This window comes from Carya illinoinensis, chromosome 3 (genome assembly GCF_018687715.1).
Source record: "Carya illinoinensis cultivar Pawnee chromosome 3, C.illinoinensisPawnee_v1, whole genome shotgun sequence".
NCBI classification, from domain to species: domain Eukaryota; kingdom Viridiplantae; phylum Streptophyta; class Magnoliopsida; order Fagales; family Juglandaceae; genus Carya; species Carya illinoinensis.
The window spans coordinates 17,669,064-17,693,204 of record NC_056754.1 but is presented as its reverse complement, the minus strand read 5'-3'; the positions used below and the strand labels follow the sequence as shown (position 1 = coordinate 17,693,204).

The window sequence follows — 24,141 nt, the reverse complement described above, 5'->3', positions numbered from 1 at the left end:
TCATTGCTCTTACAAGCTGCTGCTTCTACCCATTTTAATACATAATCTACTGTCACAATAATATATTGGTATCTAAAAGAAGGAGGAAACAGTCCCATGAAATCAATGCCCGAGGAATAAAAAATTTCAATTATTAAGATCGGGTTTAAGGGCATCATATTACAAAGGGATAGAGCTACTAGTTTTTGACACTTTTTGCATGAGCAACAATAGATGCTTTCATCCTTGAACAAGGTGGGCCAATAAAATCTACACTGTAAAATTTTTTCCTTGATTTTTTTATTGAAAAATGACCCTCACAAGTTTGAATATGACAAAATTCTAAGACGTTAACAATATCTTTATCAAGGATGCAACGCTTTATAATTTGGTTAGGGCAATATTTAAAAAGAAAAGGTTTATCCCAACAGAAATTGTGTACCTCAGCCATGAATTTCCTCTTGTCTTGCTTGCTCCAATCTGTCAGTATCTTGCCTGCAGCCAAATAATTCACAATATTATCAAACCATGGTAAAGAGGAAATAGACAATAAATGTTCATCTGAAAAATCATCTCTAATTGGCATGTGGTTAATGTTGTCCTCAAATGTGAGCCTTGAGAGATGGTCAGTCACTACATTTTCAACTCCTTTATTATCTTTGATGGTGATGTCAAATTCTTGCAAAAGTAAAATCTACCATATTAATCACGCTTTAGCATCCTCTTTTGTGAGAAGGTTCTTAATGGTTGCATGATCTGTAAAAATTGAAATAGGAGAATGAATCAAATAAGCATGAAATTTGTCCAAAGCAAAAACTACAGTTAGCAACTATTTTTCAATGGTTGAGTAATTCATTTTAGCATTATTTAGAGTTATACTAGCATAATAAATGACATAGGGCTTCCCTACCCTTCGTTGTCCAAGGACAGCATCTACAACATAATCACTAGCATCGCACATAATTTCAAAAAGTAAAGTCCAATCAGATGGTTGCATTATGGGTGCTGAAGTAAGCTTGCAAATCAGTGTTTTAAAGGCATCTTGACAGGCTTGTGTCCACTCAAATAGGACATCTTTAGTTAGGAGGTTGCATAGCGGTCTAGAGATGGTAGAAAAATTTTGTATGAACCTCCTATAAAATCCCGCATAACAAAAAAATGATCTAACATCCTTTACTATCCTAGGTGTAGTTAACTTAGAAATTAATTTAATCTTGGATTGATCAACATCTATCCCTTTGGAAGAAATAATATGTCCAAGGATAGTACCAGAAGGTACCATGAAATGACATTTTTTTCAATTCAACATCAGTTCATTTTCCTCACAACGGTTCAACACTCTCATTAAATTTAGTAAGCATGCATCAAAAGAAGTTTAAAAAATAGTCAAATCATCCATAAAAACTTCCATGTAATTTTCAACCATGTTACTAAAAATACTCATCATGCAGCATTGAAAAGTGACATGGGCATTACACAATCCAAATAGTATTATATGGAAAGCATAAGTACCAAAACGACAAGTGAAAGTGGTTTTATTCTAGTCTTCTAATGCAATTGCAATTTGATAGTAACCAGAATAACCATCCAAAAAACAATAAAATGGGTGACCAGCTTCACGCTCAAGGATTTGATCAATAAAAGGGAGGGGAAAATGGTTTTTATAGGTGGCGGCATTCAATTTTCTGTAATCAATACACATCCGCCACCCAATCACAAGCTTTGTAGGTACTAACTCTCCCAATTCATTCTTCATCATAGTAATGCCTGACTTCATGGGAACAACTTACGTAAGACTAACCTATTTACTGTCAATAATAGGATATATAATTCATGCATCTAACAGTTTTAACACTTTACTTTTTTACCACTTCTTTTATAGTAGGATTAAGTTTGCATTGAGGGTCTCTACGAGGGCTAATTCCTTCATCTAAATTAATTTTATGAAAACAGACTAATGGACGAGCACCTTTGATATTTGCAATACTCCAACATATGACTGCCTTGTGCTCATTTAAGGTTTGAAGTAATTGCTCACCTTTAAATTCGGATAAGATAGTAACAGGAAAAGTATCACCCAGACCAAGGAAAAGTATGTTTTAAACTCTTAGGCAAATGTTTCAATTCAACTCTTGGTGCTTCTATACTTGAAGGAATTTGTTTATCACTTTTCTTATACAGCTCCTCAAATTTCAGTTGCCAAGCCCATGTGCCATAATCTTGGATTTCATAAAAAATAGTACAAATATCAACAACATCGGATGAATGACTAGTAGTCTCAAACTCAGAATTAACAAGAAAATATTCGAATGAATCAAAATCATGAGTTGTGTGAATTCCCTTGTCTATGAGTGCGTCAATCATGTATGTTTAGTAGCACTCGTCATGCTCTGTTGGCTATTTTCCAATATGAAAAATATTCACCTCAAGAGTCATATTCTCAAAGGAGAGTTTCATTAGACAATTTCTGTAATTAACAAGAGTATTAGTAGTAGTAAGGAAATGTCTACCTAAAATTAAAGGAATTTTAGAACTAGAATCAATAACAGAACTAGTGTTAAGGATTAAGAAATCAACATGATAATAAAATTTATCGATTTGAATCAAAACATCATCTACCATACCCCGTGGTATTCTGACTGAACGATTAGTCAATTGTAATACCACAATAGTTGGTTTGATTTCTCCCAACCTTGGCTGCAAATAAATGGAATAAGACATCAAATTTATACTAACTCCTAAATCTAGCAATGTTTGCCCAAACTCATGATTCTCAATATTACATGCAATGGTTAAACAATCAGGGTCCTTGTACTTAGGAGGAATTTAGTACTCAATTAGAGCAATAACTTGCTCTGTCAAGAATGATGTCTTCTTAATATTATACTTCCTCTTAACTATACACAAGTTTTTAAGAACTTTAACATAAGTATGAATTTTTTTATATAACACGCAAATGATGGAGGTTAGTTTTTACCTGTTTGAGGTTTTCCAAGATTTGATTGTTAGGATCCAAAGTTCACTTATTCAGTTTTAAAGTTTGAGGAAATGGTACCTTAACTAGGCTCTTTATTACCTTGGTTTTCTTGGGCAGCTCGACACCACTATTGCTTTGATCCTCTTCAACATCCTCTGACTTATCAATTGTTGGTATATCTAAGGATTTGCCACTTCGTATCATAATGGCATTAACATCTTTCAAAATTTCTTGCACCATATGTTGACCTTAGGGTGTGGATTGAGTTTGAGAAGGGAACTTGTCACGCTCATTCACACTCAAGGAACTTATTATCTTAGATATATGGCTCTTTATCTTCTTTTTTTCTTCAACAACCTGTATAATCAAATTTTTGCTTAGTTTTACCCTGTGCCTCAATAAAAGCATGTAAACTATCTTCTAAGGAGTTCCTAGAAGAAAAAGATGATGCATAATACGGTGCAGGGTAAGCTCTAGGTGGCTGTACAGGCTGCTGGTTTTCATATTTCCAGTTAAAATTGGGGTAATTATGCTACCTAAGATTATAGGTATTGCAAAAGGGTGCATAAGGATTCTTGTACATACCTAAAGTATTATATTATTCCTCATACATTCCGTTTATTTCAACAAATGTGGGGCTCTCTTGAATTAGGTGATCTACCCCACCACACACAAAACACGGCCCAAATGACTCTACATGAGTAGCCATGTGTGTTGGCTTTAAATCCTTAGTTTTTAACACATCTAACTCCCGAGTAAGTATCTTAACTTTAGCTTTTAGGTTATCCTCTTTCCTAATATGGTTAATTCTAGCAGGTCGTAACCTATTTACACTCTCAGTAGCATTAGATCCAATTCAAGTTTGAGCTTTTTGAACAAACTCATTGAAATATTCTATGGCCTCATCTGAATTTTTATACAAAAACTCATCACTGCACATCATCTCTATAAATTGACGCTTTTTGGATGTAAGTCCCATATAGAAATAATTAACTATGTACCAGTTTTCATACCCACAGTGAGGACACATACTCAACAACTCCTTAAACCTCTCCCAAGCCTGATACAAAGTCTCACTATCATTTTGTGTAAAGGCGGAGATCTATCTCTTCAAAGCATTGGTCTTATGTTGGAAAAAATCATTGTTAAAGAAAACATGTATCATCTCATTCCATGATCCTATAGATTGTGGTCTTAGTGAGTACAACCAACTCTTTGCTCTATCATTCAAAGAGAAATGAAAGAACTTAAGTCTCACAATATTATCTGTAGCATTATGACCATGAAAAGTCATAACCACTTCCTCAAACTCCTTGAAGCGCAAATAAGGATTTTCATTTTCTAAACCATGAAAGGTATGAAGTAGCTGTATCATCCCAGTTTTAAAATCAAGCTTATGAGTATTGGCTGGAAACATGATGCATGATGATGTGATTGTGCATGTGGGGTTTAGGTAATCCTAAAGAGTTCTAATGGATTGATCTTCGTATTCACTCATTTCTTCAAGACTAGATGGATTGTCAACAAGCAAACCTATCTAAGGTGTCACTATATTTGTGCATGCAAGGTAAAAAGAAAATGCTAAAAAAAAAAAAAAAAAGAAGAAGAAAATAATGCAGTAAGTTAAAAGAGGGAACGAAATTACTGCTCTTACAAACTACTAGAGTAAAAATTATGCCTTGTATTGATTCTAGCTTGCACCGTATTCCTCGGGATCGGTGCCAAACTTTGATTATATATGCTCAAACTATTATGCGATCGTATAGTATAGTTTAGGGTGTCGATCCACATGGAGTCATATAAAGCTTCAGGCATCAATCAATCGGATTCAATATTCTGACTTTTTCAATCCAAACTATATACATAATTAAGAATTATAGTATCAAATTTTTAATTGTAAGATATGCGGTTATGTTTATCTAATTTTTCAAATTTAATTCCAGAATCTATTTCCCTCTTCACAAATTTAATTTTCATATATAAAAATAAATATTAGATCTAGAGATGATGCTATGTTCACAAACAATAGTGCAGTGAGAAATTACATAAATGATATATATGAAAAATAATTGTTTAAGTCATAATCATATATTCATAATTTTATAGTTCAAGAAAAATTATAGCAAGATTTAATATAATTGTCTCAAATTTATAAAAATTCAAAATGATTAGAAAAATTCAATTCTAAAATATTAAATAATAAAACTTAATTTATGAATTAAAATAAAATCAAAATATTTTTACGATCAATCTACTTTAAACTTTATTCAAAATTTAATTATAGATTGAAGAACTCAAAAAGTACCAATAAAATAAATGATGTTCTCTTCTCTATTTGGATCTAGTACTCTTCCACGTAAGAAACATTAAGTGCCGTCTAAAAACCCCCCACAAAAGACAAAACCTGCCGTTTTTTTATTTTTTCCAAAGACCAAAAGACGAGTTACATGTAAAATGCGTTGTGCATGTGGTCTATCCTATTGTGCCGTGTTGCATGCCACAAAAGTCATAATCATCATATTAATCAAGTAGATTGATGGTGAGTTCTGTCCAACCAAGAGGACCCTTGTTTTGGAACGTCCAGAAATAACCCATATAAATCAACTTGCGTCCGTTGGTCAAAGCAAAAGCAAATCCCGCTCGTGTCTCACGTCCAATAGCCAACAGCTCCCTCACGTCCGTGTTTCATTCAGCTTCTAAAGCCAAACAACGTGCGTGCGTTTTGAGAAGGATAAAGCACAAAAACTGCTTATAACTTACACCTACAGGTCAAGAATATATATAAGAAGGGACGTGCTACGTCAACAACATATATATATATAGGAAATCTACAAAAACTAAGTTTAAATAAAAACTATTAACTTAAATTAAATATGCTATTTTTATTTAATAAATAACAGATATGATGAGTGGATGATGTTTCTTTCTAGTACTAATCTTTATTATATAGTAATAACAAAATCCAATTCACCATTATTTTGAATATTCTCCTAATTTATCATCCCTAATCTGCATTAAATTATTGAAAAACTACTTATTATTCTTCACTTAACTGTCAATAATTTAATAGCTTACAATAAGATAATGAAAGAATGATATAGTAAAAAAGATGGTAAATAATATATATTTTCTTAAAATAATAATACAATAGTATAGCAGTATTTGATGATATATATCATGACTTCATAAAAGTGTATGGTGTTGTAGATAGTGATCCATAGTTAAAATTAGTCTTACTTAACACCTTGTTCTTGTCAAAAGTGTATAGTGTTTCAATGCGGTTTTCCTGCATCATCAGTGAGGATTTTTCATTAACAAAATTCTATTTCTAAAAAAAAAAATAGTAAGATAATGGGTAGTTGATCAATGATATGGCTTTAAAGGAGCAAAGCTTTACTCTTTAAAAATCATGTAGTGTAATATATATATATATATAGAGAGAGAGAGAGAGAGAGAGAGAGAGAGAGAGAGAGAGAGAGAGAGAGAGAGAGAGAGAGAGAGAGAGAGAGAGAGAGAGAGAGTATAACAAATATGATATATACATAACTATTTTACAACTTCCACACAACTCTTCAACAAGATATTATTATTTTTGTATTTATAAACATACATCTTGGATTTCTAATTAGACTAACATAAAGTCAGTAATATGGGTTTGATATTTGGAATATGAATTATATATGCTACTTAATTATAAGTTGGTATGTAGACACATTAATAAAATCTGTTATACATTAAAAAAAATAAAAAAATAAAAAAAATAAAAAAAAAAAAGGTAAAAACACATCAATCAATAACATGTATGAAAATAGAAGGCGGAATATATTTGGCTACTAATTATTCAAAGAACTATGCGTCTCCAGCATAAGCCACCGCCACATCTTTGATTTACATTGTCATCATGGCTCTAAACAAGCTAGCTAGTTTAGTACTAAACTTTCTTCCTTTATACACTAGTCATCGACGCCATACAATCCCACCAATACCATGGCTTGGACATGGACGATAATTGCAGTAATAGTTATGCTTGCAGCTTATCTCTTGCGAGAGTGCGCATGGAAAAGCAGGAACCAGATTAAGAAATTGCCACCTGGTCCAAGAAGGTTTCCTGTTTTTGGGAACCTTCATTTGTTAATGGGGGAATTCCCTCATCGAGATCTACATCGACTAGCTCAAAAACATGGCCCTATCATGTACTTGCGTTTGGGCTTGAAACCTGCCATTGTTGTCTCCTCCCCTCAAGCGGCCGAGCTGTTCCTCAAAGCACATGACCATGTGTTTGCTAGTAGACCAACCTTGGAGACAGCAAAGCACATCTCTTATGACCAAAAGAGCTTGGTACTTGCTCCGTATGGCTCTTACTGGCGCAACATACGCAAGATGTGTTCCTTGGAACTGCTTACTAGCCATAAAATCAGTTCTTTCAGATCCACGAGAAAAGAAGAGCTTGGTCTACTGATAAACTTTCTTCAAGAGGCCGCTGCTAACTGTGTTGTTGTTGATCTCAGTGCCAAAGTTTTCTCTCTCAACGCCAATATGGCTTGCCGTATGGTCGTTGGGAAGAAGTACATGGACAATGATCTCGGTTTGAGGGGGCTCAAGGATATAATGCAAGAGGTGATGCAGTTATCAGCAGCTCCTAACCTAGCTGATTGCATTCCTTCTATTGCTTCCCTCGACTGTCAGGGGTTGACACGACGCATGAAGGCAGTTAGCAAGATCGTAAACGACTTTTTGGAGAAGATCATAGATGAGCATGTCCAATCCAAGGACGAAAATAAGACAAATGACTTCGTTGATACCATGTTGAACTTGGTGGGATCTAAAGAATTAGAGTACAATATTGAACGGTCCAACATTAAAGCCATAACTTCGGTATATATATTTTTTATAATCTTATGGGCGCAGTCAAACTCTTTTAAGTGTGGAATTATGTAGTTTTACATATAATGTAATCTCTAGTAATTTTTCATTAATTAGTAACTCTACGGCATTAATTTCCTGATGATGATTTCCTTTCAGGACATGTTGGTTGGCTCAGTGGACACATCGGCAACAGCAATTGAGTGGGTACTCTCAGAACTAATGAATCATCCGCGGGTAATGAAGAAACTTCAAAAGGAGCTGGAAAATGTGGTGGGCTTGGAGAGGATGGTGGAGGAAGCAGACTTGGATAGGTTGAAGTACTTGGAAATGGTTGTAAAGGAAACCTTCAGGCTACATCCAGTAGCACCACTTTTGATTCCTCACCAGGGCATGAAAGATTGCACCATTAATGGTTTCCATATACCAAGGAACTCTAGAATCCTGATAAACACATGGGCAATTGGGAGAGACCCAAGTGTTTGGAATGATGCAGAAGTGTTCTTCCCGGAAAGGTTTGTTGGGAGTAGCATAGATCTCAGGGGACGCGACTTCGAACTCCTCCCATTTGTCTCCGGCAGAAGAGGTTGCCCAGGGATGCAATTGGGCCTACTAGTTGTACGGCTGGTGATTGCACAACTTATCCACTGCTTTGATTGGGAACTTCCTGATAACATGCTCCCAACTGAGTTGGACATGACCGAGGAGTTCGGCCTTTCAGCTCCTAGAGCCAAGCATCTACTTGACATTCCGGCTTATCGCCTGCACGAATAAGAATTTTGGGTTCTTATTTTTGTTTCCGCTGTCTAAAAATAACGTGCACGCGCGTTCAGTGTCTGGGTTTGCTGTTATGTTGTCTTTAATTACTCATTATGGACTATATTTTCTGCTGCAGTACTCATCACTTCTTTGAACTCTTTAAGCAAGAGGCCAACCGCGTGTTGATAGACTAAAAACTTGTTTTAGTGCATGTGAAAGAATGCACAATTAAAGTGTTCAAGAAGAAGCAGTGAATTACTTGTACGGTTTGCCTGTAAAATACCTTAGCAGTGTTGAATATAACAGAGCAGTGATGGACGTGGAAGAGGCGGTATATGACAAGTATCCGCTTGGGTCATGTCTTCTAGGGTCCTTCTAATGGATGTTGAAAAATATAGTTAACTTTTAAACATAAAGAAATTTGAGCAAAAGTGAGGTCCATTGCATCTTTTATTTCACCTTTACTTTATTTTCGCTACATGCAATAACATGTGGAAGAAACTGTTCATTACTGTAAATATTTTAAATTAATTTCTCTCATTTTGAATATTTTCTCCATTTCCTCGAAAGTTATCAATTTTCATTTCAGACCCTCTCACTTATTCCCGCGCTTTCCTCTATGTTGGGAGCCAATGTTTCTTGCTATGTGCGCTACAGGGCCACGGGCTGCTGTGTTGGCTGGGGTGACTCTAACGGGTAATTATAGACTTATCATTTTTTTTATTATTATTTTATTACTTATAGTGTATTTATTTTTTTATTATTTTTTTAAAATATTTTTTTAACATCTTTAATCATTAAGAAAAAATTTTAAAAATATATAATTTTAATGATAGTTACTTACTTAATCATTAAGTAAAAGAAAAATTAAAAAAATGATAAAAAATTAATAAAATAATGATAAGGCTATCATTATTCGACTCCAATTAGTCTATATATAAAAGCAAACATATAACTCCAATCGGTTTGCATATCCTTTAGACGTACAAGAACCCATTGTATATACTTTGAGAATATTTTTATTATATAATGCATTCTTTTATTTTTTAAATTAATTTATATTTTAATTTAGCTTATAAATTTGGATTAATTTAAAATAGGGTATTCATAAATTTAGGGCTACTTTGAAGTGAATAATGTTGACAAACCCAGGCAGAAAAGAAACAGTGAAAAAATAAAATTAAATTAAAAAAAAAAAAGAGGATCAATTTAACTTAGGGTAATAATAGACTTACTTCCTCATACCATATATTTACTGCTCTATTTATTATTTTAATTTTTTTAATTTTTTAATTTTTACTTAATTGTTAAGGAAGTGACTATTGATAAAATTATATATATTTTATTTTTTTCTTAATAATTAAAGATGTTAAAAAATATTTAAAAATTAATAAAAAGATAAATATTTTAAATACACTATAAAATAAGAAAATAGTGATAGAAAATAGCAATCCTATCATTACCCTTTAATACGTATGAAGAAATCAAATGGAGCACTCTCAATAGTTTATCTATCATATTTTTTAAAATACATCACTAAAATCTATTTTTTCTATTTTACATATTGACTCTTACAATATACCATATATCATTTTATCTATTTTTTCTTTATATCATTTAAATATTATACTTTTTATTCTTTTTTATTTATTTCAAATATTTTCTCTAACTACCAATGATATCCTCATGTTTTTTTATATTTGTAATTTCTACCCATATACAATGTCATATAATTAATTATATTCTATTTTAAATTAATCCAAATTTATAAGCTAAACTAAAATATAAATTAATTCAAAAAATAAAAAGAATAGATTATATAATAAAAAAAATTAAGATGATTAAATAAAATGGTGAAGTGGCTTCATAAGAGCAAAGGAAATGCTTTAGAAACTATAAAGGCATTAGATATTTGTAGTCCTAATTGTCATTTTGATGGTAAGACAATGGGCAAGTGGCTACGAGGGCGTTTTCTTGAGGAGTTATGATCTACCACGGGTTTTAGTTGGTATGTTGAGAATAGAAACACTGGGCCTACCGATCCTTCGGCTTAAATGAGGTTACTTGTGTTGTAGACAGTGATCCCACTACAACAAATATGGCTTTTAGTGACAGATTATAAATAGTGACGGTTTCCAAACTGTGACTAAAACGTATTTACTGTGACGGTTTGTGAGAACTGTCACTAAATGTTGGGCAAGAATTTCAAAACGTTCGGACGTTTCACATAATACGTTCGAACGTCACAGTAACGTTCGAATGTTATGTATATTTACGTGCGAACGTAAAAAAATTAGCGCGAACGTTCGAACGTTTTAACTATTTACGTGCGAACGTGAATATATTAGCGCCAATGTTCGAACGTTAATGTGATAAAGTTCGAACGTTATATGTAAAATTACATAAATTAACCATAATATATATTTTTTTTAATAGTAAGGTTGAGTAACGTTATATTAAAAAAAAATTAAGAGTAGAAATTAAGCTACACAATACATACATTAAATATTTGTGTCCATTACATATGTCGAAAATAAAAAACGTTCGAATGATAAATTTTTACAAATCACTTTCAGAACTGCTGGTTTACAAAAGATCGAAACTCCTCAGTCAATGTCTCAACCTTATTGTTTAGCACATCTACATGATGTGCAAGATGTGCGACAGCCTGATCTATATGTGCAATCTGTCTATCGATCTGTCGGTCTATATGCGCCTTCATATCTGTCATCATTGTATCAACCCAAGCAGGTCGCACATCCCCAGCAGATGTAACTCCCGGCTGCTGACTAGTACTCGCCGACGGGCGAGCAACATCGGCCCCAGACTCAGTCGGGGGAACAAGATCTGGCGTAGGACCAGACTGACGCCGAGCTGAGCCTCTCCCCTGTCCAATGCTCCGGCGGTGTGTGGTTATGTCGATAGGGCTCATCTGGTTTATCACCATCTCCTCCGCCTGGAGTGGCACGCCCCGGGCTAGTAATAAGCGGCTGATGATGACTCCATACGGGAGATTATCCGTGGTAACGATGCTGGCCTCGTAACGGATCCGCTCAAATATAACAAGGGGCAAGTCAATGGACTCACCACGTGCCAAGCCAATCAGGAACTGTGCACGAGCCCGACTGAATGTGCTCTTATGTGCCACCGGGTCTACATTTGTTGCAACAAAAATGTGCAACATGCGAAAGAAAGGCAGCAGCTGATTCTGGCTAAAGGAGTTCGGCCTATCGAGCTTTGTGCGGTCCGTGCCAGTGAGGATGTAGAAATCCTGGTCCCGCTCATCGTCACCAACCTCAGCAGCAATAGGATCGCCCTTGGGTCGATCTTCTTCATGACTGGGCATAAACTCAATAGGGCCCGAAGATGAAGCAGAAGCAGCTGGATCTGCCTCGAATATGCCCGGGGAAAATGCAGCTGCTATGTCATCAGCCTGAGCAGCTGTCGACTCAGGTAGCATACGCGGAATCTGGAGCAAGTCGGCGAGAACATCCGCCGAGAACTGAAACTGTACACCGCGTACACTGAGAGTATGGGATGATGCATCGTTAGGCATGGTGGCCATCCCAATGTAAAACTCTTGAACCATTGTGGGGTAAATCTTTCCCCTCAATGTGCATATGGGGCCCCAGCCTCTGGTGACGAAGACGTCTCTCAGCGTCTTTTGCTCCCAGCTGAGCTCATCAAACTCATTAATGAGGATTTCTCGTTCCCCCATAACAGTTCGTGCCCCCAGTCGAGCGATGTCCGGATTGCCTCCATCCCTCCCTCGCGTCCTTGTCGTCATATACTGAGCCATATCCTGAAAATAAAAAAGATATATATAAGTTATAACATTTTAAAAAAATGATTATAATCACAGATACATACGTATTATGACATATATGGATTATACTAAAAATTAAAATATCATCCTTATAAATTTACATAATTTTGCGAGTAAAACTTTTAAAGAAACTCACTTTTTCAATATATAAAATAATAATACCTAAAAGAAACAATATAAAAAAATTTTATATTGTAAACGTTCGAACGTTAATACAATGTACGTTCGCACGTTAAAATACGTCCGAATATACAAAGATGAAACGTTCGGACGTTTTTATCGAACGTTTCATTCAAACGTTCGATAAAAACGTGCGAATAAGTTCATTACGTCCGAACGTATTACCTAAAAGTTCGGACGTAATGAATTTGAACCGTCATACGTTAGGACGTTCTTACTAGCCGAAGAAGACCAACGGATTACGTTCGAACGTTTTATCCAACGTTAAGTTAAAGCGTTGGATAAAAACGTTCGCACGTAAAACTAATACGTTCGCACGTAACAATATAACGTGCGAACGTATTGAATACAAAAGGTCACACGTTCGGACGTTGTGTCGTGACGTCCGAACGTTACGACACGGAATCGCTGAGTCGACTCAGCCATTACCGAAAGCTTCGAAACGCATGTTTCGAAGCCACAAACAACCAAAATATGAATTTCAAAAGATGGGAAATGTTTCTACGGTCCTATTCTATCATTTTACTGCGAATGGTGGCCGAAAATGCAAGTTTTATAACCGGGCTACGGTGGGTTTCAAATTTTTGAAACCCACCGATTAAAAGCAAGGAAATAGAAGAGGGAGAGGGCACATTACCTTTTAGTGACGGTTGCGGTGGCTGATGGCGACGGTTGCGGCGGCGTGCGTGGCGGAGAGGATGTGAGAGTTTGAGTTTCCGGACCGGTTTCGTACAAGTTATGGCCTGGAAACCGTCGTGCCTGGCCTTATATACAGTTAACGTCCGAACGTTAATTAATTAACGTTCGGACGTTAACTCCACATGCGAACATTATGTATATCACGTTCGGACTTAAAAGCATACGTGCGAACGTATAACTTTTACGTTCGGACGTTGTGTTAACATGCGAACGTGCGTCTATTATGTTCGGACGTCAATCAAAACGTCCGAACGTTTTGGTTATAACATTCGAACGTTGTTACACTATATATTATATTATATATATTATATAATATATATAATGTAATATATATTATATTACCTATATATTACTATATAATATGATATATAATATATAATATTAGATATTATATAATGTATAATATTATATACGTATAATATACGTATATTATATACTATATAGTGTTATACTATATAGTATATAGTATATTACACTTATGTTCTATATAGTGTATACTATATAGTGTTATAGTGTATGTAGTTTTAATACGTATATAGTGTTATATACGTATTATTGAAACTGTTATTATATAGTATATATTATATAGTAGTATATAATGTTAATATATATAGTATATATTATATAGTAGTATTATATAGTTATTTATATATCCAATACTATAGTGTATATACTATAGTATCTATATAATAACTATAGTATATTATATAGTAATTATATAGTCTATAATATATATATAGTATATACATATAAAGTATATGTATAGTATACTAAGCATTACACTATATTTGTAGTATATATACTATATTATATACAAGTAGTATATATAACATAGTACTAGTACTATATTATATCTATAATATATTTACTATATAATATATTATACGATATTATATAGTTATTATATATAGATAACATACTATATAATACTTATACTATATTATAGACTATAATATAGATAATATAGTATATAATACTTATACTATATTATAGACTATAATATAGATAATATATTATATAATATTTATACTACATTAGTATATAACTATATTACTTTAATATAGTTATTAGATATACTATATTAAAGTATACTATACTAGGATAATATACAATTTTTCCAATATAATATATTATAATATACTTGTTATAACTATAATATATAATAAGTATATTATATATTATAGTTATAATATAATATATATTTTATATATATTATATTTATATAAAGTTATAATATATATATAGTACATTCTTATATAATATTTATGTTATATATTATATAATTGGTACAAATTATATATTAATTAATATTGTATAATTTATAATTTAATATATAAGTATATTATGAGGAATATACTAAATATATAATATGTAAATAATAATATTAACGTTCGAACTTAAATTCGGACGTTCGGACGTTATAATAAATTCGGAGGGAAATTTCCCGCTTAAACCAAATTTGCACAGTACGTTCTAACGTACTATATTAACGTTCAAACTTTACTGACGAATACGTTGGATGGACGTACATACGTGCGAACGTACTGTATAATTATAGGGCGGGATAATTTTACGTTCGAACGTTAGTGCTTAAACGTTCGAACGTAAAATCAAACGTCCGAACGTTCATTAATGAACGTCCGAACGTTAATTGCATAACAAGCAGAAAATAAAACTTTCACGCACGGGAAAGCAGATTCATTTCTGCTTTCCTCCATGCGTGTTAGAGTGAGAGACAGAGAGAGTTTTAGAGAGACGGAGTACTAAAGAAAGTGGAAAGCAGTGGGGAGAGAGAGAGTTTTAGAGAGAGGAAGAGAAGAAGTGGAGGGTTATAGTGAGTATATGTTTGCAAAGGTATTTTTTTAAGCATTAAGGTAAATGGTTTTTCTCATTTTTTATTTGTAATATACATGATAATTATCAATATTTTATTTCATATATATTTAACTAACTAGTATTGTGTATTTTTTGAAGGATCATTTGTTGTGAATTGTTGAGAAATTGTGATTTTTGAAGAAGAATTTATTTAAAGCACAAGGTATATATACTAAACTCTATTGTTATATTTTATTGTGGATATAATTTGTGATTAAGTTTGTGTTGTTTGGATGAATTAAAAAGAAAAATTATTGTTATTGAATATGTTTATTCTTAATGTGATAATGTTTTAGTATAGTGTATGTTTTTGAATAATAATTATTTGTTAGTTTATGTGTCTATTTTAGTAATTTGTTGTTATAAAAGAATATATATAACAATTTATTTAATAAATAAATTGTTATATTATTTGTGTAAGAATAACAATTTTGGTATATAATTTATTGGATGATCATAATTATAAATTATAATATTACAATTATAACTATTATATATATAATTAGTTAAATAACTAATATAATAAATTATCACATGACCCTAAGTGTCAATTATAAGGCATATCTATTTAGTATATATAAAAAATCGTATTACTAAAATTATAATATAAATAAGTATTATAAAATAATAATACTTATTTATCTAATAGCTCAATAATCCTAAATATTTTATCTAATAATATATAGTATAGAGTATATTAGTATTAATCCATAATAATAATTATCATGTAATGTATAGTATAAAAAAATGATTAATAAGAAATAGATAAGTAATTATAATAATAGTTACTTATTTAATAACTATATTTTATTATAATAATTATAATAATTTTGGCAATAATAGTAATAATTATATAATAACTGATATTGTTTAAGTGTTATCAATAATAATTTTGGCAATAATAGTAATAATTATATAATAAGTGTTATTAGTAACTTATATTTGTAATTATAAGATATTTTATAGTAGTGTTATATATTATATAGCTGATAAATGACATATAATATAATAAATAAGGAATTATATAAGTCTACAAATAATTTTTAAGTGTTATCAATCATTAATAATATAAATATTATTAGTACATCGGTATAATTCAAACAATGTGCGCTAATTTATTTGTAGACTTTTTTGTTAGATATTGTATAACATTGCATAAATAACCTTAGACCCGTTTGGAAATTAGTGTACATTTAGGTGTACATTAATTCCTGAATTGTCCAGTGTGGACAGTTTGAGATTATATTATCTGTATTGCACATAAACGTTATTCATACTTTGAACGTTTAGTATGAAATTTCGGTGTCATCCTCATTTGTTCTTCGGGTATGCTGTTCTTAGAGTCATAATCCCTATATGTGAACATGTATACTTGGAGAACTATGGGGAAGTGCTGCCGAAATTTTTACTAACGTTCAAAAAAGTAATAGAGTGACGGGAATTGTGCAATATGGAGAATATAATCTTGAATGGGATAGGACCAACTACCTTGAGAAAGAGTACTTCAAACATGATGTATCATGACATGCATGTGTATTTAACTTTACCTTAATTACTAAAAAATTAGATGTTTTTAGAAATGGATAAAAGTTGGATGCGTCTACGCGATAGACTTGGAAAAGATTACATACCCTATGCGCGTGGAGTAAGGGCTTTCATTGATTTTGCAAAGGCGTCTGCTGATAGTCGTGGTTACATTAAGTGTCCATGTCGAGGTTGTAAAAATTTGTGTGCGATCGGATTGGATGAAGCTGAAAGTCATATATTTGTGAATGGTATGGATTTGGGCTATACTCGATGGGTACTGCATGGTGAGCCGTATGCTGAATCAGCGGATGACTTATTCAGTCAGCGGAAAAATTTGCACAACGTGGATGATGATTATGAGCGAGATGAGATGGAGGAGATGTTGAGTGACATTGGAGCTGGGATGTTTATGGATGAGGTTGACGACAATGGCTCAAGTGGGCGACGGAATGATTCAGATAATTTTCCAGAAATGTGGGAAGATGCAAAGCGTGAGCTTTATCCAGGTTGTACAAAACATTCTAAAATGTCGTTTATTGTGCGGTTGCTTCACATAAAATCATTGTGTGGAATGTCAACCAAAGCAATTAACATGGTATTAGACTTATTTAACGAAGTGCTTCCCGAAGGATCTGCATTGCCGAAGAACTTTTATGAAGCGAAACAATTGAGAAAGGGATTAGGATTTGAGTATAAGTCCATACATGCGTGCAAGAATGATTGTGTTTTATTTTGGAATGAGAACGAGGAGAAACAAGCATGTCCTGTATGCGGAGAGTCGAGGTGGAAGGATAAGAAAAGCGTTCCGGTTAAAATATGGTGTGAGCTGTGATATTATCGGATTGAAATATCTGGGTGGGTCTATAACATATGTCTTCAAATGTGATTGGTGGGATCTAGGCGGTGGTCGGGATTCGATATATAGGGATAATCATTTTACGAGTGTCAATACTGCATCTAAATGGTACGAAGATGATCCATTCGTACTGGCTTGTCAAGCTACTCAAATCTATTACTTGATTGATCCAATGAAAAGTGCTGATGAAGATAGTGGAGAGATAACTTGGCGAGTTGTACAAAAATTTGTCCCTCGAAATATATATGAAGTAGGAACGAGTGCAGATTACGATAATAGTGGAGATGAAAATGACACTCTAAATGTAGAGGCCTACCAGGAAGATGGAGGAGGGGGTATTAACTTATTTGTTGACCTCGGTGCACTCGAGTTGCTCCCCTTATGTAGAGATGACGTCCCACTCATCCATCTCGACCCGTCTTCATTAAATTATCACTCAATTGAAGAAAGTGAGAAAAGTACAGAAGAAGAGTCAGAAGAAGAAGACGAACAAGAATCCGGGGGGGAAGTGGATAAGGATGACGAACAAGAGTTTGATGATGATGACGAAGATGTTATACAGAGACATTCTGAAACAAACATGGAAAATACATCCGAAGATGAAGACTAAAAGTACTAAAAAGTTTATTCATATACAGCCATTATAGAATTTTATAATAAATATAAATTTATTCTAATAGAATAGTTTACTTATTATATCATTTTTTTCACCTACATTAGTTTATTATATTTTTAACGTTCCTAATTTATAATTAGGATGAATTTGACCTCGACTTTGGTCGTAGCGAGGATTTGAGAACTGTGAATGAGTTAATGGCTACACTATTCTGACGTCACAAGGGACGATGTCACGACCATTTCAAGAAATTTGAGACGTTTCAAGAGGCTGCACAGTCCCCTTTCCAGCAGATGAAATTAGACGACTGGATAAAGTGTTGTGATCTTTTTGCCTCTCCAGAATATCAGGTATTCTAGAATTATTTTCTATAATTATTTACATTTATATTTGTTGTTTATATTATATGTATGTACATATATTACAATTAACGGTGAGAATTATTTTTGTAGCACTTAAGTTCTACAAATGCAAATAATAGATCTGCTCTGACTATTCACCATCGTGCTGGTTCAAGATCATTCCATCGTCTTGCTGAAAAAATGGTAATTAATAAACGTAATAATTCATATTTTTTCTTATTATTCTTTTATATAAGTACTAATATTGTCTTTTTCAAATTGCTAATGTCGTTTTCTTAGAAACGTGATGATCCTGAAAACTTTTCCCTCATTCATGTCTATGCTGCTGCTCACACTAATGAGCATAGTGAGTGGATGGATCCTGCAGCTGCAATTAATTATGTAAGCGGTGTTCCTTTTGTTGAATAAATTATGTAACATGTGATTAAATTATTTTTTATTTGTATTTCTTTTAATATGTTACTTATTGTGTGTTTTGATCTTTCAAACTGCAGGGAAAAATGATGGAGATGCAGTCAGCTTCTGGGGATTCCTCTCCTAGTGACTTGGACATTTTTTCACAGGTGCTTGGGCCCAACTCTAGTATGGCAAGAGGTTTGGGACGATCTTTCAAGCATTCCGGTTCATCTTCCTCAACCTCATCGACATCACAAATTAATAATCTTACCAAAGATTTAGAAGCTACACGACGCGAGAATGAGTATATGAGGTCTAGACAGCAAGAGTTGGAGTCCCTCTTAGAGCGACAGTCTCATTTAGAGACGCGTTTGCAGGACCAACAAAGAGAACATGAGGAAAGAATCCGTAGTGAGGTCCAAGAGCAAGTGCAGCGGGAGATGATGCTGCAAATGGAGCGTGTTATGTCATTGCAACAGAATCGTGCTGGGCGAGGAAAGAAAAAGAAATGAATCTTATTTCTGTATTACGTTTTTTACATCTAATTTGAAAACAGTTTCAAACAATATTGGTTGTGAAATATGTACTGTAATGTGAAACAATTGGTTTGTTTATTAAGTGGATGAGTTTAGCATTTCTGATATGTACGTTCGAATGTAAAAAAAATACGTTTCAACAGTATTAAACGTTCAAAAATACGTTCGAACGTAACCTTACAAAATAGTAACAAAACGTTCGAACGTTTAACCCCAATTTAAAAAAGCGTTCGAATGTCAAAAAAGTTTAACGTTACAAACATCCGAACGTACACTTTACGTTCGAACTCTACTCACTTAACATTCGAATTAACGTCCGAACGTCATGATACAAACGTTCGGACATTATTTCATTTTCGTTGGATTCGAGATTCGAACGTAACGTTCGCACGTATAAACGTTCGAACGTTTACATTATACGTCCGAACTATAATCAACTAACGTTAGCTTTTCTCGTTCGGATGTCAGCTCCTCTTTTTTACGTTCGAACGTATAATTTTAAGTTCGAACGTTATATTCTGTGACGGATTCTAACCGTCACAGAAAATCATACGTTCGAACGTTATTTCAAACGGCACATCTCCAACCGTCACTAAAAATATTTTTAGTGACGCCTGTACAGTAAACTGTCACCAAATGTAATCCGTGACGCACATTACGTGACAGTTGTTGTGACGGTCAGAAACCGTCACCAAATATATTTCGTGACGTTTTTTGCATTTCTTGTGACAGTTTCATCTGTCACTAAAACCTATTTTTGTTGTAGTGTCCATAGTTAAAATTAGTCTTACTTAACACCTTGTTATTGTCAAAAATGTATGGTGTTTCAATGCAGTTTTCTCTATCACGAGTGAGGATTTTTCATTAATAAAATTCTATTTCTTAAAAAAAAAAATAGTAAGATAATGAGTAGTTGATCAATGATATGGCTTTAAAGGAGCAAAGCTTTACTCTTTGAAAATCATATAGTGTAATATATATATATATATATATATATATAGAGAGAGAGAGAGAGAGAGAGAGAGAGAGAGAGAGAGAGAGAGAGAGAGAGAGAGAGAGAGAGAGAGAGAGAGAGAGAGAGAGTATAACAAATATGATATAGACATAACTATTTTACAACTTCTACACAACTCTTCAACAAGATATTATTATTTTTGTATTTATAAACATACATCTTGGATTTCTTATTAGACTAACATAAAGTACTCAGTAATATGGGTTTGATATTCGGAATATGAATTATATATGCTACTTAATTATAAGTTGGTACGTTGACACATTAATAAAATCTGTTATACATTAAAAAAAAAAGGTAAAAACACATCAACCAATAACATGTATGAAAATAGAAGGCGGAATATATTTGGGCGCTACTAATTATCCAAAGAACTATCCATCTGCAACATCAGCCACCGCCAAATCTTTGATTTACATTGTCGTCAATTGTCATTGAACCATCTTCAAGGGCACTATCAAAACTTGTTGTAACGCCCAGGCTCGAGGCCTAGGCCCACGAAGAAGCTCCACTCCTGAAGAAAGGAAACAACGTTGTTTTCCTACGAGGTTAGTGTCTTCTTCTTTTCTGTCTTCTTCTTCTTCCCTTCTTCCTCGACAATTTCCCTTTCTCATACAGTTTTTGTAACATCCCGTTCTTCAGGTTCAAGAATAAAATTACTTTTATAAATTTTTGAAAAAGTCAAATGCTACTATTGAACTTGACTTAAATTATATATTTTTTTAAAAGAAGCACCAAATATAAAGATTCCTTATAATAAATAGATTCGTTTTGTATTAAAATATTGAAATTATAAATGAGAATGTGCATAAGCATTTATTAAAAATTTTCAAATTTTGTGCTATTAAAATCACAACTTAAAATCTCTGTACATGATCTAGGCCAATGTCACGCCTCCCTAGACTAAGTCTCGTCCCGCAGCTCTATTGTCATAAATATTCTGATATTAAGTGTTTTAAAAACATAAAAACAAATTAAAACGAGTCGATAACTCGATAAGAAACCCATCATAACATAAATATACTTAACATAAAGTTTTCATAAAATATTTCTTACTAAGAGTTAAAATCATAATCATTCATGCGTATACTTATGTCATGCATGACTTATCTTACTGGCCCACACACTGTGTGTAAGGTTGTGCACCGGCTCCACATCACAACAACACAAGGGAAGCTGCTAATAGTATTCTAAAATACTATGGTGGATCATGCTTAGGTCCATTGTTTGTACATCCAATCATAAATTCGCATTGGTAACATGCATATGAATGGCCATCTAATTAACTGTTCTGAATTTATCTTATGCAACATAAGGTATATGAGATGCATAATACATACATAACTATAAATTGATGAATGATGTGCCTACAAATATCATGACATGTGTAGTACGTAAACACTGGCTTCCAAAGAACTGACTTTAATAATAATATATATAACTTGTTAATGTATGCTAATCCTAATTTATGATCAAATTACTTACTTTGTAGTGTTGCTTCCTAAAATTTTCGAAGCAAAATCAATCATGTGCTGAACTAGATATTTTGGGTTCGGCCGCTACACTTATAGAAGTTTAAGGTTTTTTTCAAATAACACAGAAGGGAGATATTTATTGAGAGATTTGAGAGATGGTGTTGACGAGTTTCAATTAGACTTGGTTAATAAATGTAGTGACACTAACCGATTGAACAATTAGTCATAATCATATAAGAAGAAAGTTTGAATTTAAAATGATCTAGTAATTCATTCAATGTAGGATTAGTAGTGATTGAGACTGCGTATGAGACTTCAATCAATGATGATTTTAAATTGAAATAAATTTCTAAAAGTCGATCTTTAAAATATAAGAGGAGTCTACCTCCTTCAATAAATAATAAATAGGATTTAACCAAGTTACTGGATCTAATTAAAACTCCTAATGAACCTCAATAATTTATCACTATGAGCTTATCCTATATAACCTATTAAAAATAATTTAGACCCGATAAAAATGATCAATATTCCGACCTTAGAATTATTGAGTCGGGTCATTACAATTTTCCTCTTTTCTCTCAAGCTCTCTCATTTTCTCTCTCTCTCTCTCTCTCTCTCTCTCTCTCTCTCTCTCTCTCTCTCTCTCTCTCTCTCTCTCTCCCTCCCTGACCTTCTCCTCAATGGTTTGTTTGTGCCACATGCCTCCATCTCTTATTTCTAGGGTTTTGATTGTCAATGAGCTTCCTCATAGGAACATTATTGAATGACGGTAAGCTCTCTCTCTCTCTCTCTCTCTCTCTCTCTCTCTCTCTCTCTCTCTCTCTCTCTCCATTTACACAACACTCATTTCAATTTCTCACTCACAAATTTTCTGGCAGATCACTCCTCCCTATTGCACATTATCTCCATCATCTACAACCTTCATCAGGTAGGTAAAATTTCGTACACCTCTCTCACACCCTTAGTTCCCTTCTGTCTCTCAGTTCCTTCACAGGCTCTCACTTTCTCTCTCGTTCTCTATTTAGCCGGTGCTGGTGCCATAAGATGTCACTCTTTCACATCATTTGTGGTGATTTTTTATGCTAGTAAACTTCGCTACCCCTGTTCGTCTCTCTCTCTCTCTCTCTCTCTCTCTCTCTCTCTCTCTCTCTCTCTCTCTCTCCCATTTGATTGTTTGTTTTTCAATTTATTATAATTTTTTTAATGATTGTGCTATAGCAAATTTTGTGGGTTTTCGCTCCCTCCTCTCTGTTCGATTTCAGCCATTATGCTCCGCCATGCATGACCAAGTCAGTAAGCTCTTGGTTGTTCGCTCTGTGCATATTTTTCGATATTTATTCCCCCTCTTTAATTTTTTTTTTTTTTTTGTGTGTATGTGTCCAAAGCAAGACCCTCGGGTATTCCTCCTATAGAAGCATTCTCACTGTAAATTTTAAGCCACAACTAACTTAGGCCACTAGAGTCAATGTACGCCTCTCACCGCTAAGGTAACTCCTCTCCTGCATTGTTTGACTTCTTTATACCCCCTGCTATGTAATTTCGCCCCATACAAACTGGGTTTGACATTTTCTCTAACACAGGGCATTTAAGTCAATCTAGGCAGCGCTCTTTATCCTCGAGTTCAATAGGTCACCACAATGTGATTTGGGTAAGTTATAGCTTCTAAATCATACCATTATTATGTGACTTGTTTGTTGGTGTTTGTGTGTTTGAAATTGTAAAGATTGTTAATGCATGTTTGGGATTGTTATGTGGCCATTTGGGATGATGTTGGTTATTTGGGGTTGACATGTGGGGCTGTTTGGGGTCGATATGTGTGGTTGTTGTGTTGGACAATTTATGATTGTGGGTTGTTTGTATTGGGTATGTTGTGAGTTGTGTGGTTGTTTGGGATTCATGTGTTGTTGTTTGATTGTTGGACATGCCAGTTCTGGCAAACTGTATAATGGTTATAGGTTTGATAAAGCAAGGGGTAAGCGTTTTTTAACGTGTAATTGTTTGGTTGACGCACATATTGTGAATAGTGAAGTAACATTAAGGAGGATGGGCTAAGCCATTGGTGTATCATTTATTGAAGGTTGTGTTGTGTGATCATAGAAACCGAGGCACCAAGATGAAATTCTTGTTAATTATAGGTTGTTTATGAATTCAACTATTGATGGACTTGTACTGTTCTACCATTAGTATTGTGGAATTTTTG

General features: G+C 33.5%; 1 protein-coding gene and 1 non-coding gene across 2 annotated transcripts; both read left to right on the top strand.

Annotated features, from left to right (window-relative positions):
• The first annotated feature begins 3,966 nt into the window (after positions 1-3,966).
• On the top strand, positions 3,967-4,074 carry LOC122305904. The gene has a single exon (XR_006241336.1). It is a non-coding gene; the product is annotated as a small nucleolar RNA R71 (small nucleolar RNA).
• Positions 4,075-6,798: 2,724 nt separating this feature from the next.
• LOC122305601 (cytochrome P450 71AU50-like) lies at positions 6,799-8,711 on the top strand. The gene is made up of 2 exons (XM_043118190.1): positions 6,799-7,831; positions 7,979-8,711. Exons 1-2 carry the CDS (start codon positions 6,944-6,946, stop codon positions 8,591-8,593), a joined length of 1,503 nt encoding a protein of 500 aa, XP_042974124.1. The 5' UTR covers positions 6,799-6,943; the 3' UTR covers positions 8,594-8,711.
• The last annotated feature ends 15,430 nt before the right edge of the window (positions 8,712-24,141 follow it).